Source organism: Choloepus didactylus, chromosome 1, assembly GCF_015220235.1.
Source record: "Choloepus didactylus isolate mChoDid1 chromosome 1, mChoDid1.pri, whole genome shotgun sequence".
NCBI lineage: Eukaryota > Metazoa > Chordata > Mammalia > Pilosa > Megalonychidae > Choloepus > Choloepus didactylus.
This window is the reverse complement of record NC_051307.1, coordinates 162,633,599-162,649,691: the sequence shown is the minus strand read 5'-3', so window position 1 is coordinate 162,649,691 and position 16,093 is coordinate 162,633,599. Positions and strand designations below refer to the sequence as shown.

General features: G+C 52.4%; 1 protein-coding gene across 2 annotated transcripts in view; it reads right to left on the bottom strand.

Moving 5' to 3' along the window:
* The window catches only part of RAB6B (RAB6B, member RAS oncogene family), a 77,243-nt gene that overhangs the window by 31,313 nt on the left and 29,837 nt on the right, over nt 1-16,093 (bottom strand). Inside the window, exons 1-2 of one of the 2 annotated variants that reach the window (XM_037844652.1) lie at nt 11,594-11,598; nt 6,238-6,296 (exon numbers count right to left, since the gene is read on the bottom strand). In XM_037844652.1, the coding sequence (XP_037700580.1) occupies nt 6,238-6,267 (30 nt within the window). In that variant the 5' untranslated portion in view covers nt 6,268-6,296; nt 11,594-11,598. Of the gene's footprint in view, nt 1-6,237; nt 6,297-11,593; nt 11,599-16,093 lie in introns of those variants that run through there. The other variant, XM_037844650.1, reaches the window with a different exon arrangement.

Sequence of the window (16,093 nt, the reverse complement as noted above, 5' to 3'; positions counted from 1 at the left end):
TAAAAGCCTCATGATAACTCATGACTAGCCCCACTTGCACTCCTTTATCTTACTTTATAACACTGAAGTCTTGTGATCAGGAAGATAGCCCCTTAATGTTTATTAATGAAGGAACATGAGTCAACCCTGAACTAACTCACCCCAATTCCTAAGGTGTCTTACTAGACTAAAACTAGGTCTAACCGAAATTGGCCCACCTGAAATATGGAGTAGCTTAAACCTTAACCTATAAGTGACCTATACCTCATTATAATATTAAAAATCACACCCATCATCATATTAAGGCCACCATTTTCTTACACATGTTCTGTATGTAATTAATCTGCACATGCTCAATAATTAGATTACCTTTAATCACATCATCTAGAGCTACTGTACTCATTATCCTAAAACCTGTCCATCTTTTAATACTATAAACTCTCAGAGTTACTGCAGTTTGGGGAAGACAGATTTTAGGCCCACAGGCCATCTATTCTCCTTGCTTCATGCTTAGAAGTAAACGCTTTCACAATGTCTCAAGAACTTGAGTGCATCAAGCAGAGAATCCCCGCATTGATCAGTATCACGTGTGGGCACAGCAGTGAATCATTACACCTCTGGGTTTCCACCAATGCTTCTCCTCAGTGTGCAATCAGTCCTCCCTCCAATCCAGCTTCATGAGACCCTCCCTGGACTTCAGACCAGCTCCCCACCCTCTCCTCCGGGAAGCCCTCACTACCCACCAGCAAGGCTGCTGATCCCTCCCTTGTCTGAAGCACCACTCATTGAAGGGACCACACCAGTAGCACATGGTTCTCCTACTACTCTTCACGTGCTTTATGCATCAATGTAAAATGGGATACTGGACATGAAGACACCTTGACAACAGCGGTGTTTATTATGATGTGAACATAGTGAGTGCATCTTGGGGCCAGCTCACACCCACCTTCAGGTCACCATACCAGGACCCCCTTCCCTCACTGTTACCACCTCACCCACCCAGCAAATGGCTCATACAGACCTGTAGCTGGACCACCCGAGGATGGGCCATCCCTCCCAAAGCAGAGTAAAGATCCCAACACAGTGAGATTGGTACTCACACCCTGGCTGACTGACACACTTCCTGGCAGGGACTCCACCACCAGCTTTCAGGGTGGATGTAGCTCCCTGTGCCCTGGGGATAAGGTCTGAGCTCCCTGACCTGGTGCTCCAGCAGGCGATGTGGCTTCTCCAGCCCTCCCACCTCTTCCTGAATGAGGTCTCCATGTTCCAGCACAAGACTCATGTCCCTCTAGGCCGTTCCCTGACCCTTCACCTCTTTGTCTTACTGCACCCCCTCCTTCAAGGTCAAACACCTGCCTCCTCCAGCCCCTCAGAGGGAATATCTCCCTCCTGGTTGTCTGTCCTGCTGCTATGAGCGCTGTGAGTGCCAGGGACCCCATGTCTTGATTCATCCCCTTATGGAGACTCACCAAAAAATGGTGCTCAGTCACCTCAGAATCTTACCCCTGAAATCCTCCGGGTGGTGCTTCCCCCACCCCTTTCCTGTTCCCTGGCCCCAGCGGTGAAGGGGATCAGAGTCCAGAATCCACAAGTGTGTGGGTAAGTGTCCGAGAAGAACATTCTGACTGGACCTGGTCCAGGTGCCTTTTCCTTACTAGCCCATTTCAGGCATCCAGCACCGGTGGTGTGGGGGCACTTTAGGCCTGGGGCTTGGCTCCTTGAGGTCTTGCTGCTGAACCCTGAAAATGACCTGAACCTCCTGCCCAAGGGCATTAGCAGAACTTGCTGCCCCAGAAAAACAGACTTCAGATCATCAAACAGCATGCTGAATAAAGCACGGCTTTCCACATTCTGTGATCCCTGCACAAATACACAAATCCTACCCCCTCCCTGCTGCCAGCACCGGTACATGCTGATATTGTGGCCCAGCCCCAGGTCACCTCCTCTGTGAAAGGCAAACCCTGTGCTGCAGGGAGGGTGGGGGCAGGCCCTAGTTTCAGGGGCTGCTGAGTGGTGAACGGGCAGCACCACAGATCCAATGGCCAGGCCCAGCAAACATTCATGTTTGTCTCTACTAAATCAACTTAACCAACGTCACACAGAGAGATATCTAATCATTTTGAGAAACGATGTAAAGAAAAACCAGCACCCTGCCCAGAAACGCTGCTGAGGGGAATGGCTTCACCAGGTCACATGCAGGGCCAGCCGGGGACTGGAGATGAGGGGAGAAGGTGCTGAGGCCTAGGCCAGGGGTTCCAGTCCCCAAGACGGTCACACTGGGAGGTGCTGGGATCCAAGGGCCTGCACGGTGGGTGGCCCCACCCTGAAGGCAGGCCAGGAGATGAGAGAGAAAGCCTCAGGGCAGAGCAGGCAGGAATGAGGCCTTCTCGGGTCACTCCCCAGCCTGGGAAGGCACAGAGGAGGCGCCCGTTGTGTTCCTTCCCCAGAAGCTCTATGGGACCAGGGAGAGATCCAGTGCAGACTAAGCATCACCGTCCTCTGGAAGGCTCCTTCTCCACTCTAGGAGTGTGTCCTCCTGAGAGCAGCTGGGTGAGCTCTGGCAGGCCAGGGGCCCTCCCGGGGGCAGCCCATTTGGTCAGAGGTTTCTTAACATGTCATGGTGTGAGATTCTGGGACAGAGCAGTTGGTTCTTAGCCTCGGCCACAAGTTCATAGTAATCTTCTCTGAGATTGTTTAAATGCTAATGCCCGAGCCCCACGCCTGGTGGGAACTATGATTCTCCCGGCCATACCCCTAACAGGTTATGCTGACTGTGGCCAGTATCGAGGACCCAGAAGAACCCTGCTTCCAAATCCTCCCCTGCTGACCCCCAGCAGCCACTGCAGAGGCCTGAAATCTCCCCATTCGCTTATTCCAGGTTTCAAACAGGCAGCCCAAGGACAAGGCCTGCAGTGATGTTCATTTGCCCTGTGCAGGGCGGGCCCACACAGAGGGCCAAGTCTCTGCATCACAAAGCAGGTCCAGGAATTTGTCCATATTAAATTTTTAAAAATAATTTCTTAGTGGGGTTTTATATAAGAGAATCATTGCACACACAAGTCTCATTTGGTTGTTTGTGAGTCTTGATTTTTGATTTCTTCAAGTGAGATTTAGACGAAGTGACAAGCAGGTGATGAAAGCTGGACAGGGCACGTGTGAAGAGGAGGATGAGGTGCAAGCATGGGTGCATGCACGCATATGTGTGTGGGCTGGGGGGTGCTGAGGGCCGGCCAAGGGGAGCCAGAAGACCCCCATCCCTTCAGGCCAACAAGGCAACATCTTGGTGGGGCCTGTCAGGTGGACAGAACCTCCCGAGAGGCCCGGCAGCAGAACACAACTCCATGTACCTGGGTCCTAACACCAGCCCCCTGGGCCTCATGCACGGCTGAGGAAGGATCGCTGACTGCCACCCAGGAAGGGGGATGAGCCAGCCGAGGGCAGGGCCAGGTTCTGTGGCCAGGCCAGTTTCCCCTACCGCCTCTCTGAATACAAAGCAGGCATTTGGCAAATATGTACTGTCATAATGAGGAGAGGAGAGGACAGAGGTGGGGTTGGAGAGTCAGAGACATGCAGAAAGGATGTGAGGGAAGGATCCTAATCAAGGCAGGGTGAGCTCTGCCAGGCTGTGGACCTCCACTGCTGACAGGAGGATGTTGGTGGGGGGTGGGGGTGGCAAGGTGTGGTCCTATGCTGGGGGCAACTTGTAAATCTTGAGGGGGGGGGCAGTAAATTCACCCTGCAGAGCTCTTGAGGAGTTGTCTACTTCCCAAATCTCTCTTCCACCAAGTTAAGAAAAACAAAATAACATTTTCCCCTCTAGCTCTCCAGAGAATTCATTAAAATGAGCCTGTGTGTGCACAGAATTGGAGTTCTGGCCTCCCAGACTAATTACTATTTTAAAGACTATTGGAAAAGGAATTCTACCTTCTGCAAGGAAAAGAAAAAATCAGAAAAGCTTGCAAAGAAGCTGCTTCTCTCTGGAATCTTTCCCAGGGTTTCTTGTTAGGCATCGGGCCGCTGGGGCCTCACAGTCTGATGGGGTCTTAAGACGGAGACAGACAGTTGCTTCTCCAAGTCACTTTTGTTCCAACAGGCATTTGTGTTGCCAACTCTGGCCAGAACCTGTGCTGGGCCCGGGAATGCAGCAGCTAATCTAAGAGGGTCCTGACCTCAGCCAAGCACACAGTCTGGCTGGGAGCCAAACACACATAAAGAGTTACTGCAGAGCTGGGAAGGCTAAAGGAGGCCCCGGAACAATGGTCAAAGGGGAGAGAAGGGTAAGCAAAGGAGAGCAGAGCTTGGGGAGAGCCTGGCATGGCAAAGCAAACATTTGCTCTGAGCCTTGATGAGTTAGCAGAGGAGGAAGGGCATTCCGGTAGAGGCAACAGCTTGTGCCAAGGCGGGGAGGAGTGGCAGTGTCACCGTGGGGGGAGTGGTGAGCAGGGAGGCCCACTGGGCCACAGTTTGCAGGATAAGCAGTGGGCAATGGGAAATGACAGAGATGGAGGCAGGGTAAGAGACTGAGGGACTCAAATGGCATGGGGGAGGAGTTGAAGCTTTGATCCACGCCAACGGGGACTGCTGCAAAGGCCCTGAAGCCACCTCTGCTGCCCCCTCTGCCAAGAACACCAACCAGCCAAGAACTGCATTGGGTTGCATGGGACACCAACATAAGGCATTATAAGTAACTTCTCAACCAAAAAAAAAAAACCAAATATCAAAATAATACATGTGAGATCATCAATCACACACACACACACTTATATACGTTAATGAATACCAAGTCAGACTTCAGTCTGTTAGAGCTGTCATCACTAATCCAAACAGATGCAGTGGAATCCCCTTAGAAGGAGAAGCTTCTGCAAGCCTGTGGTGGTACACACCCCGGCTTAAAGAGGACATGACCAAGGCAAGGCATGGCCAAGACAAGCATCCCAGAGCCCGTGCCCTAGGGCTGTGTGCACTGCTCAGGGACGCCTCTCCTAGAGCCTCGTGTTCTTACCTTACCTTACAGTCAATTCTTACAGAGTCCAGTGGCCATCTAGCACTTCAGACCACAGCAGAGTAAATGCAGCTGTTTTTGAGAGGGCTGTATTCTGTATTGGAGCGAGAACAATGACAGATGGACTAAAAAGTAGACACGGGCTGTGATCTGCAGTGAACTGTGTTCCACGCCCTCTACGCTCCAAGACCAGGAAGGGGGGGGAAGATCTTAGCACAGTAGTCCCCAGTGTGTTCTATAAATATTTGTCGTCTGAGGACTCGATGACAAAAGGATTCCATGAGCAAATAGGTCTGGGAGATCCTGCGCACTACATCCCTTTTTCAGTAAATCAGAACCATACCTGGACATAGCAGAGGCCCTGAGAAGTCTTGCAGCAGGGATGTCGATTTACGTTTGTTCACCCAGTGTTCCCTAAATCTATACAAACACTGAATCTCCCCTTATATCTCTCCAAGCAAAAATTACTAACATGTCTTGGAACTAGTGTCTTACAGAACTCAATGGCTTAGAAAAATGCACTCAATTGTCTCTATCTTAAGGAAGAAAACGCTATCTTTTCTCATAAAAGCAAAAGAGCAAAAGCTATAGATGCAGGAAAAATTGACTTTACCTGCACACATGTCCCCATTCACCAGCAGTGCCAGGAAAGTGAAATGTTAACTGACCCCCTAGAGCTTAGCCTTTGTGCCACCTGGAGGATCCTTCGGGCTTCTGGTTGACCCCAGACTACTCTTCGAGAGCCATGAGCCACGGTGGTCACTCCATCCAGCCTCCTGTCCATGTACAGCAATGCAAGCCCACCACACAAGCCTCCTTGGGGAAAGAGTGCCTCAGCAACCCTGGGTCATGCATGGGCATGCTAGCAGAGCAAGTTCTCCTAATGCTCTTTCACCTCTCTTGCTTTTTGTTTAGCCCCTCCTTCTCCACATGAAGACCCACCCAAGTAACCAAGCACTGCAATGATTTAGAGCTGCCTGCAAGGAGCAAAAGCACACAGACTGAAATATGCCCCCTATATTTTTAGCAGTTCCCTCTGGAAAAACTTTGTTTTATCAAAGTTTGGATTTTCAGGAGGGCTCAGAACATTTATTGGGCTGAGACGGGAAAGGACCACCCAGGTTGCCCAGACAGTCTTGCTGTTGTCCCAGCACGGGTGAACCCGGGACAGAAGCTGGCCAGGCTGTCGGTGGCTGTCATGGCTGTGGACACGGGGAAGTGGTGGGGTGGGGGGTGGGCACCCAGGACCTCACCTGGTATGTGTTGTCAAAGCTGTCGTACATGAATCGCGTGATCAGAGACGTCTTCCCGACTGCAAAACAACAAGAAGAGAACATTCAGCTATGGCAATCCAGAGCTAGTCTCTTCTAAATGCATTTCATTCCAAGAAAAAGATGAAAAGCAAAACAAAACATCCAGCACAGAGGAAAGGATGAGTTGCAGAAAGGAGGAGTCTGGGAAGCAGGTCTCTGGAGAGAGACCTTAAGGGGGAAGGCACAAGTCTCTACACCAGGAGGGCTGTGGAGATCCACTGCTGAGGCCCCACTGGACTTCCTGCTGAGCCACCAGAGAACCCTTAGGGACGAGGTGCTCCCACTGTCCCGTGCATTCTCACTGCCCAAATGCAGGTCTTCCTTACTCCAGAGGAGCCCAAGTGATGCCAAAGTCATTAATGGAGAATCGCACAAGGCAAGATGTGCTCCCCTCACATGCCCAGGTTCATGGAAATACTGCCTTTTCACTGGCAGTATGCAATGGAAGATGGCATGGAAGCATGCTCTTTATTTCTGGTTTATTCAGTGAGGAAGGCGGCTTTCCAAGGAACTAAGGGACATGGGAAGTACATCAGTCACTTCCTAGTGAAGAATAGTAGGGCTATTCTTTGTAGTATGCAACTGGCTGTCCAGTTCATCACAGGATGTCTAGCCTCTCTGGACTAGGCAGACAAAATACCAGGAGGATCCCCAGACACTGTGACAAACCCAGACTCCCCACACATTTGCAGATGTGTGACAACTCCAGACAGCACACATTTGCCGTCTAAGGGGCTGTAACATCCCCAACTGAGAACCACTGGAATGGCTAGGAGAAACCAGGAAGTCTCTTGGGAATCCCACAAATGCTGCTAATTTCCCAAACTGCAGGGTTTGGCTTGTGATTGCACCCTGTGCAGATCCCCTGGAGCCTGTCCTTGACAGAAACGCCTATATCTGCATTTCTAATCACCTGGGAGGGGAAGAGGGGCGAGAAAGGGAGAAGCAAATTTGTTAGGTGGGACAGGCACAGAGTGCTTCTCTACACTGTTCCACTGAGTCTCTGCCATGCCCTGTGAGGCTCAAGGGGGACTATCTTGGTAGGTCCAGAGCCTGACCCCTTTCTGGTCTGGGCTGCAGGAGACAGGCAAACCCAGCAGGAGATGCGGGAGAGCCAAGAGCCAGGAGCTCTTCGGGCTGCCCAATCCATCCCTCTGCCCGGGTTTTCCACAGGGTGCCCATCGCTGCCTGGATGGAGCAGGGGAACACAACAGGGCCCCTCTGGGGAAAGTTCTTTACCGGTCTTAAAGCCTCAAAGGGGCACTGTGTAACAAATCAGAGCAACCATCTCACAACAGCAAAAACCAGGCAAGGCAGAGACTAGTGTCCTCTATCCAGAAGGAACATGTGACAGACTCTTTACGTTGGGATGAATTCAGAAGACCCCATCTGTGACCAGAGGTGGTAAACGGACTCAGGCCGTAGCTGAGATACCCACTACCTCTGCCACCTTGAAGTGGTCACCGCCCCTCTGCATCTCAGCCCATTTAAAACGGAATAATATACTATCAAAGTCTTCAGAGGGCTCCAATAAGAATTAAATTAGATAAAGTGCCAGGCACAGAGAAAATACTTAAAAGTGGAAGGGCGTAGCAATGTTCTAAGTGAGACACCTGAAGCAGTTTTCAGACTATCTGAGGGAAAAACACTGTTACCACATTTCTTGAAGTTAAATCTCTGGGGTGAGCAGTCAGGCACCCAAGACCTCTTCTCATTTTACCTGGAAACTGCCCTTTAAGCTTCTGATAGAAATGAAAGCTGGAGAGTGCTTTCACGTTGCTTTAAATCTCCTTCTAAAAATTCCACATGAAGGTGAGAAGTGGGGGCTTTCCACCCCTGGGGGATCAGCTCTGAGGCACTACGGGGACCACAGGGTGAAAAGAGAGACAATCCTGAACTAGTAGGAGGCAGACAAAATCCGGAGTTAGCAAGAGGCGGGGGTTGGAAAAACCCAGCCTGGTCCTTTCCAAGAGGCAACGGAAGCCGGAAGAGCACGACCTGGGTAGTGACACTGCATCTTACACCTCAGGGAAAAGGGCCTCGGGGAGCAGCTCGGGGAGACAGGTGGGAAGACACAGATTCTCTTCTCCCAACCTGTTCTTCCCTGGGGCAGCTGAGGCAGCAAGGAGAGACAGTGGCATCCTAAAAACCCACCAAAGGAACAAGAGGCTGAGAACTTAGGAATCCCTGCAAGAGCTTCTAATGCCAAGTTACCCCTTCCTGACCTTGGATTAGCCTCTGACCCGCAGGATGAAGTTGAGATGGAAGTAGAAAACCACAACACAAGCTGCTTACTGAGCATCCCCAGAAAAAGCATCACAGGCCACATATGCACCCATTATTTACGGAGCATGTTCCAGGCCCAGGCTAGGGGTTGTGCCAGGACAGCAACCAACAGAAGAGACGTGCGTCTGCCTGCCCGAGGCCTGCAGTAATTCTGGGCTTGCAGGGACACTGTACTGAGCCCCTCAGCACCGCTCCTTTTAGTCCTCAACTCTAAAGCGGGTATGAATGCCATCCCCATTTTACATGAGGGAAGGTAAGCTGACAGCTATTTGTCCAGGGTCACAGAGCTAAGCAGGGCCAGCACATAGCTGCCCGACCAGGAAATGGGCTCCTATCCGCGACCCTCCATGGCATCTATGGATCAGGCTGGGTTTCAGGATTCCGCCAGGTCACTGCTGCCACCACTGCAGACACAGCTGAGCTCTGGGGAATAGCCCCTGCCAAGCCAAGGCACCTTTTTCCAGGAACTGGCCAGACGTAGGGCCTCTCACCATTTGGAAGGCGCTTGACCCAATCTGGAAGGTCAGAGACTGGGAACTCAGGCACCCTGGAGGTGCCCTCTGTGGGTCGAGAAGGGATCAGGTTGTACCCCAACGAAGGCCTGGACCAGATGAAAGGCTCATTCTTGCTTTTGCTTCAAAAGGGAATACTTTCTTACTATTCCTCTCAGCCCAGTTTTCACATTTCTCAGAGCAGAAGCCCTCCTTGCCCTGTCCCCTGCCTTAGAATTCCCCCAAGCCACCAACTCTTTCCATGGCTGCTAGGAGAACGTGGCTCAGACCCCTGTCTGAACTTGTCAGCTTGGCCTCCTTGCTTGGGGGAGGGTCCCCCATTTCTTACAATATTGTGCCCAAGGCCCCCAAGGCTTTCCCATCTACACCCTGCTCATACAACCAGCCATCCTCCTCTTTACCAGAGCACCTGCGGGTCAGACTGGAGTCCATATGGCCTACGGATGGCTCCGCTCTGCAGTCAAGAGAAAGGCACTAGCCCCTCTCAGCATTTCCTAGGCCCCTCTATTTGGAAAGAGTTCCTGATGGGCCCAGCCCACACCCCCTCATCTTCCCTGGCTCCCACAGCCCTGCAGTTCGTCTGGGCAGTGTGCACTGTCTCTCAGCCCTACTGAGCAAGTATGCGACTGCAAGGCCTCTGGGCTTACCCTTGGCTGAGGTTCCGGGGTGGGGCTCCCCAGTCTGCAGGGGACCAATAAGCACTAAGTGCAAAGCGTGGACAGTACTGTCTGGCATGAACTGCAGGGAAAGGAATCCTCTGAATTCTGTGTCTGCGAAGTGGCCTAGGATCCTGAAGCAGAGCTTACTGAGAAGAGCCCACCCTCCTCCCCTGCCATGTCCACCTCTGCTCAGCCTCTACCTACAGTTGCTGAGCAAGTAAAGGGGCTGCCCTGAGCTAAGTTCCTCTCCCTGCTAAAGCACAAAAACCCTTTCCTCACTCCGCACTCTACCCTCAACTACCCTGGGTGAAGGTGCTGGAACCTGGAAATGAAGAGCTTGAACACCCCATCTGCCTGGCCACTCCCTCAGTCTCACCCCCAAGGGTGGGAAGAGAGCTGGAGCTTGTCACTTGACTGGGCATATGGTTCTGGGGTAGCCAAGGGAAGTCCCTGGAGGGTTGAGGGGAGGGGAGGAGGACCCCCGTGTGACGTCTCCTGCTCTCCAGCAGCTGCCAGTGCCTAGGAAGGGGCCGTCCTCTCCACACAGCTTTGTTCTCAAGGTCACACTGTCCTACATGCCTTCTAATAGAGGCTCGTGGACATCACTGCAGCAAAGCAGAGCTCTTTCTGAGGGCAGAGATTCAGTGCTACTGGCAGGATTTTATTAAAAATAAGCAGGCAAATCATTATTGAGCTCTTTCTCTTTCTCTGCTCAGGGCTCAGCAATATTCTTGTAATCTTCTGGTAGTTTAGTCTCACATGATTAAGCAGGAGATGCATTTCTCCCTTTTCATCCAAATGAGGGTGAGAAAATTCATTACTGAGCACTTACTAGGAACCAGGCACTCTAGAAAGGAAGAAGGAAACACTCTTACTGGGCTCTATTCTGCGCCAGGCAAGGAATAGGGTACTTTACTTAGGTTTCCTCATTTAATCCTCAGCACGATCAAAAGAGGGAGCTATTATACCCCAGGTCACAAAGCTTGTAAGTGACGAACCGGGAGTTGAACCCAGATCAACACCAAAGTCCGCACCTCAACCACAGCGTCATGCTGGTTTAAATAAGATCTGACCAAATCAAGACAGGATATCATGAAAGGCAGGGGTTCCAGGTGGCTGGACAATCAGGAGAGGCTGCAGGGAGGTGGCAGAGCAGCCACCGAGCTGTGGAAGGGTGAGGGGGTGGGGGAGAAGGGAACAGTGTGAGCAGAGGCGCAGACGCAGGGAGATTCAAAAGCTCATTAGCTCAGGAAGCCAGAGGCCAGGGGACATGGGGCAGGAATGCACCTTGGAGTGATGGGGACATGTTTGGAGGCTGTGACGAGGGCTGTGAGGAATGAGTGGCAAACACTGTCCCAGGAAGCTCCATGTGGCCACTGGGTTGAGTGAAACCCAAGTCTGTCTCTGGGGCCAGTAATGGGAGTGGAGGGAGAAGGAGTGGGGGGTGTGGGGGTGGGGAGGGAGGTGGCAGGCAGTGAGAGGCAAGGCTGTTGGGGCAGGGACAGGTCAGCCACATCACAGAAGGCAGATTCTCTCCCAGGGGCAGCAGGAGTTTCCAAGGGTTTTAAGCAAAGGAGTGGCGTGAACAGGTGTGGCAGTTCATCATTTCCAAGATGGCCTCACCATTATATGCCCCATTCCACATGCTCTCAGTGCAACATAACACTGACCTTCCGTCAGGGGTGCATCTGGGCACTGACCCTCCATCAGGGGTGCATCTGGGCAGGCCTGTGACTGTGACTGCGTGACTCCCAAGGCCAGGTGAGAAAAGGCAGTTCAGCCTCCACCTGGAGCACACTTGCTCTCACACCCTGGAAGCCAGCCCTTCAACTCAGCTACCACTCTGCGAGGAAGCCCAAAGCAGGCTACCTGGGTGGGGGAGAGCACATGGAGAAGCCCTGTGGACAGAAACTGAGGCCACCAGCCACTAGCCAGCATCAACCACCAGATGTGTGAGTAAGTGAGTCTCAGAAGATTCTGGCCCCAAGCCTTCAGGGGAATAAAGGCAAGCTGTCCCTGCCGAGCCCTGCCCAGATTACAGATGCGTGTGCAGAGCAAATATGCTTGTTGTTTTGAGCCACTAAGTTTTGGGGTGGTTTATAATGCAGCACCTGGTGACTGGAACAACAGATCTGTGTGTTAGGAAGAACACGTCCACCACTGTGGGGACATTGGTCTACCTGGGGCCAGAATGGGGGCAGGAATCTATTGAGAGATGACAGGATCTCACCCAAAGCAGACTCGGCCCTGACACTGCCTCCATCACCCCCCACTGTGCCAGCTGTGGTAACCCCGGGCAGTGGGGGTTCAGGGTGTGTGTGAAGAGATTGCTGTAAGGGCTGGGATGGGGCAGATCATGAGGTGGAGCACAAGAAATCAGCTGGAGACTTCATGAAACAAGGAAAATCGCTGCATGGAGGGTCTGCCATGACCCAGTGGAGGGTGCACCACCCACTAGATAGCCCCCTTGCAGAGGGCCCCAGCATGCCCTCCGAGTGCATTGTTTACCACCTCCACCAGCTCAGTGGTGCTCCTGGGCAGACAGTGCGATCCCACCGGGTCCTCCTCAGGGTGCACAGTGCTGGGCCCAGAGGAGGGGAAGGGGGCAGGAAAGACCTGGCAAAACTCACTGCCATTTGTAGGCTTCTTAGAAGCCTGTTTTTAGGATGGTGGTCTTCACACCAGGGACAGGGTCTCTGTAGGCTCCTCCTACAGCCCCCCCATAGACCAGGCCCAGGTCAGGGCAAGTATACAGCTGTCAGAAGGTAGCCCTCACTCAAGCTGAACCAGCAAATCTGCTTCCCCAAGGCTCAGGCCAGCAACCCGTTCCGAGGATGGGCTTGGCTGACGTAGAAGGTTTCTTAGCTCAGTTTCCAGAACACAGATGGAAAATGCCACTCGAGTGCTGGGAAGGCCGGTGAGGGCTCGGCCCTTTGTGCTGCAGCTGTGAAGGACACCAGGCCACCCTGGCCCAGGCTCCTCCTCCACAGGGGCCTCGGGAAAGGATTCCACTATTCCCCTGCCACCCCCTGCCCACAAAGTCCCCCGTTACTGCCCTGACCCTGGGGGAGCATAGCCTCCAGGCCCTGTGGTGAAGAGAGGAGCAGGTGGAAACACCAGGTACATCTGTCTGATCCTTACTTCCTTTTGCTCTGTTTTCAGAAAACAGAAAATTCCAGCCCCAGCCCTCTTGTGAGGCAGACAAGCCCGGGGTGTGGAGGCCAAGCTCCCACTACTCATGCTCCAAATGGCTGCCTCAGATGGGGCACACAGGCCTTGATGGCTCCTTCCTGAGGCCTCAGGGGGCTACCGGCCCACCTCAGGCTAAAGGAGGACACGTGAAAAATCCCATTTCAAAATATCCCCCAAAAGACCCAGATAGTAATTAAGAAATATGCAAAGCTCTTCATTGGACACTTTAATTAAGTGTATTAATTCCCTCTGCCAGAGGATGCTCAGCTGCTGGGCCTCACTGAGGGATCCAGGGACGACGGAATGAAGGGAGGGACGGGGGAGGAAGGAGGACAGGAAGGGGTGGGAGGGAGGGGTCAGCAAGACAGGGAGAAACTGATCTGGCCCTGACCCTTTGTCCTACACCAGCTGGGAGGCTGCCACAGACCTATTGCTGACCCTCCTGCTTCTCCACTGGGTCTCCTCTTCCGCTGTCCTCTGCCCACCCCCATCTCCTCTCCAAGCTCAATGACCCTACTCAGGGGCCGTAGAGTCTCACCCACTCCCAACACAATTGTCCTTGCCCCTTCTCTGCCTGCTGGAAAAGGTGAAGCCTGGGGTGGCAGGAAGTTCTGGCCTCATATCTGCCCCTGACTGGTCATGACCTTGGACCCATCACAGCCCTCTCTGGGTCTCGGTGTTCTCATCATAGAAAGAAGGGGTAGGACAAATGGGCCTTAAAGAATCTAATCAGCATAATAGTCCATGTTTCAACCACATAGAAAGGATGAGGACAAGAAAATTTAAGGCAAAATAACCTAAAGTTCCTTTGCAACCCAGTGCTCCCAGCATCCGAGAGCCCAGAGCGACCTCCCAGGGTGACTGATCTTGCAAGACGGAAATGTTCTCAGCATCAGAGAGCCCACAGGGTCCTCCTAGGATGTTCATTCAGTTCTCTCTTCTGCACACCATTCATTCCTCCTCTTCCAGCTCAGCCCTGTGGCTGTGGGGACATGACAGCCTACTGGGGATCTACATGGTAACTAGGGCTGGGAAATAAAGGTTCACCCTCAGGTTCCCTCCCTGTACTAACACCCTGGCCCACCTCCTGCTTCTTTTCCTGGAGCTTCTACCTTTGGCAAGAAGAGGCTACCAGAGGGACTGGATCCCATCCTGAGAGTCTACCCCAGCAACTCTGGCTGCCAGGGCAGGCTTGGCCGCCTCTCCTTTTGCCTTGTGCAGGTCCGCTCTTACCTATGGTTTTCTTCTTTTCCTCTCCAGCTCCCTTTATCCACTTTCCAAGGCCCCCAGGCCCAGCTTGCACTCTGGTCTTGGCCTCAGCTCTTCCCTCATGAGCTCTTTAGACACTGCCCAGCACAGGTCCTGCCCACCAGGACCTTCCAACTAACAGAGTCCACAATTGATCTGATATTTCCTCTCCCTCCCCACCCAGGAAAACCCTCAGGGGCACTGTGGGCAATCTTAGTTTCTCTCATCTACAAAATGGGGACAATATTGATCACAGCCAAGTTTGCTATGAGGATTAAAGACTTTGGGTACATTTCGCACAGGACGCATCGCAACCCCTGTCCCTAAGATGTGGTGGAGCCAAGAGTCTAACCCAAGTCTATCCAACTTCAAAACCAGGCTTGAACCTAGGGGGGACCCTTGAATTCTGAGGTTTCCTGGGTTCAAGATCAGGGAGGCACCTGTCTCCAATTTCTCTCGCCTGATGCCAGGAGAACACCAGATTGGGGTCAAGGAGATGGCAGGCATAGAACTTTGGGCAGTTGGTCCATGGAAAATATCACAGTCCCCTTCAGACACGGGGAAAGAAAGTGCCAGACTGTCAAGGGCTAGAGAAGACGGCCCATGGGGAAGAAACATGGAACAGGTTTGCCTAATGGAGGCTCCGTGTGCAATGCAAGGCCACAAGGTCTCAGGTACAGGTCACTGTGACAAAGCGGCTGTGCTTCAGAGTGGGTCTGTAAGTCAGGGCTTGGGAGTATTTCCCATAGAAATGTTACAGAGGCTCCTTTTCGGGGCAGGAGCCTGGGGCTGTGGAAGGAGCCCTGCACTGGGAGAGTTGAGTCCACTAACCAAACCATGCATGCATGGATCACTGGCCTGGAGCCGTCCTCAGGGCCAACCAGGACCCGAAGCAGGGTATGTAAGCAGACCTGCTTACCAAATGGACAAAGAATGTAGGGAGATGAAATGCACAAATGAAGGCATGTACCCACCAACATACATCTCGGCTGTGCCACTGACTAGGCGAGGAGGTCGTTACTCCAGCGAGGCTGGGCCAGGTGGCCTTTAAGACCCACTTTCACGGTGATGCTTTCCAGGTGAGTGCACAGATACTGAACTAACCTGAAATATAGCCAGATGAATGTGCCAAGAGAGGGGCCCCTTTCCCCCTGCAGGCAGTCTCGCTTACCTTCCAACCTCACTAACTTGCAATCATTTCATCCCTTCTTTGCTCCCACTACTCCTCGGCCCAAGAGCCCAAAGACGGGGCTGTGCCCCGACTGTCTGCTCTAATGGAAGGGCTGAGGGGGATCCGGCCAGGGAGGGTGCCCTGGCAGAGGACAGGTGTGACATCTGGCATGGGACTGCTGTATAAAGGGAGGCTTGTGCTTATCTGATTGCCTGGGTGTCCCCTCTTTTATTCCCCCAAAAAGGATTATTGGTAACTTAGGAAAATAAGATTTGTGAATACAATTGTTTAAATAATATCAGGATACAATAGCTATCTATCAATAGTGTTAGTCTCCCAACCCCTCTGAATACTACTCCTATTTTGGGGGAGGTCCAAAACCATCATCCCCAATATAGGAAACTATAGATTATAGGTACATGACCTGGGCTTCTCCCAGTGGATGCTCACATGCGACTTCACTAGAAACTGCTGACATAAATCTTGTGGGGTACAGAATCCACTCTGGATTTGCAAACAGAGGCAGCCGTGATATGGTTTCTAGGATTAGCTCCTACCAGTACCCAGGCTAGGACTATGTGTCCCCAAGAACAATGCTGGTGTGACTGAGGCTGCTGCTCCAAGCCTGGTCCTGTACCCTCCCAGAGACTCTGTGAAATGCCCAATCTATCCTCTAACACATTTTTCATTGTCTGCTCAAATCAGCTGGATAGTGAGAGTGGATTTCT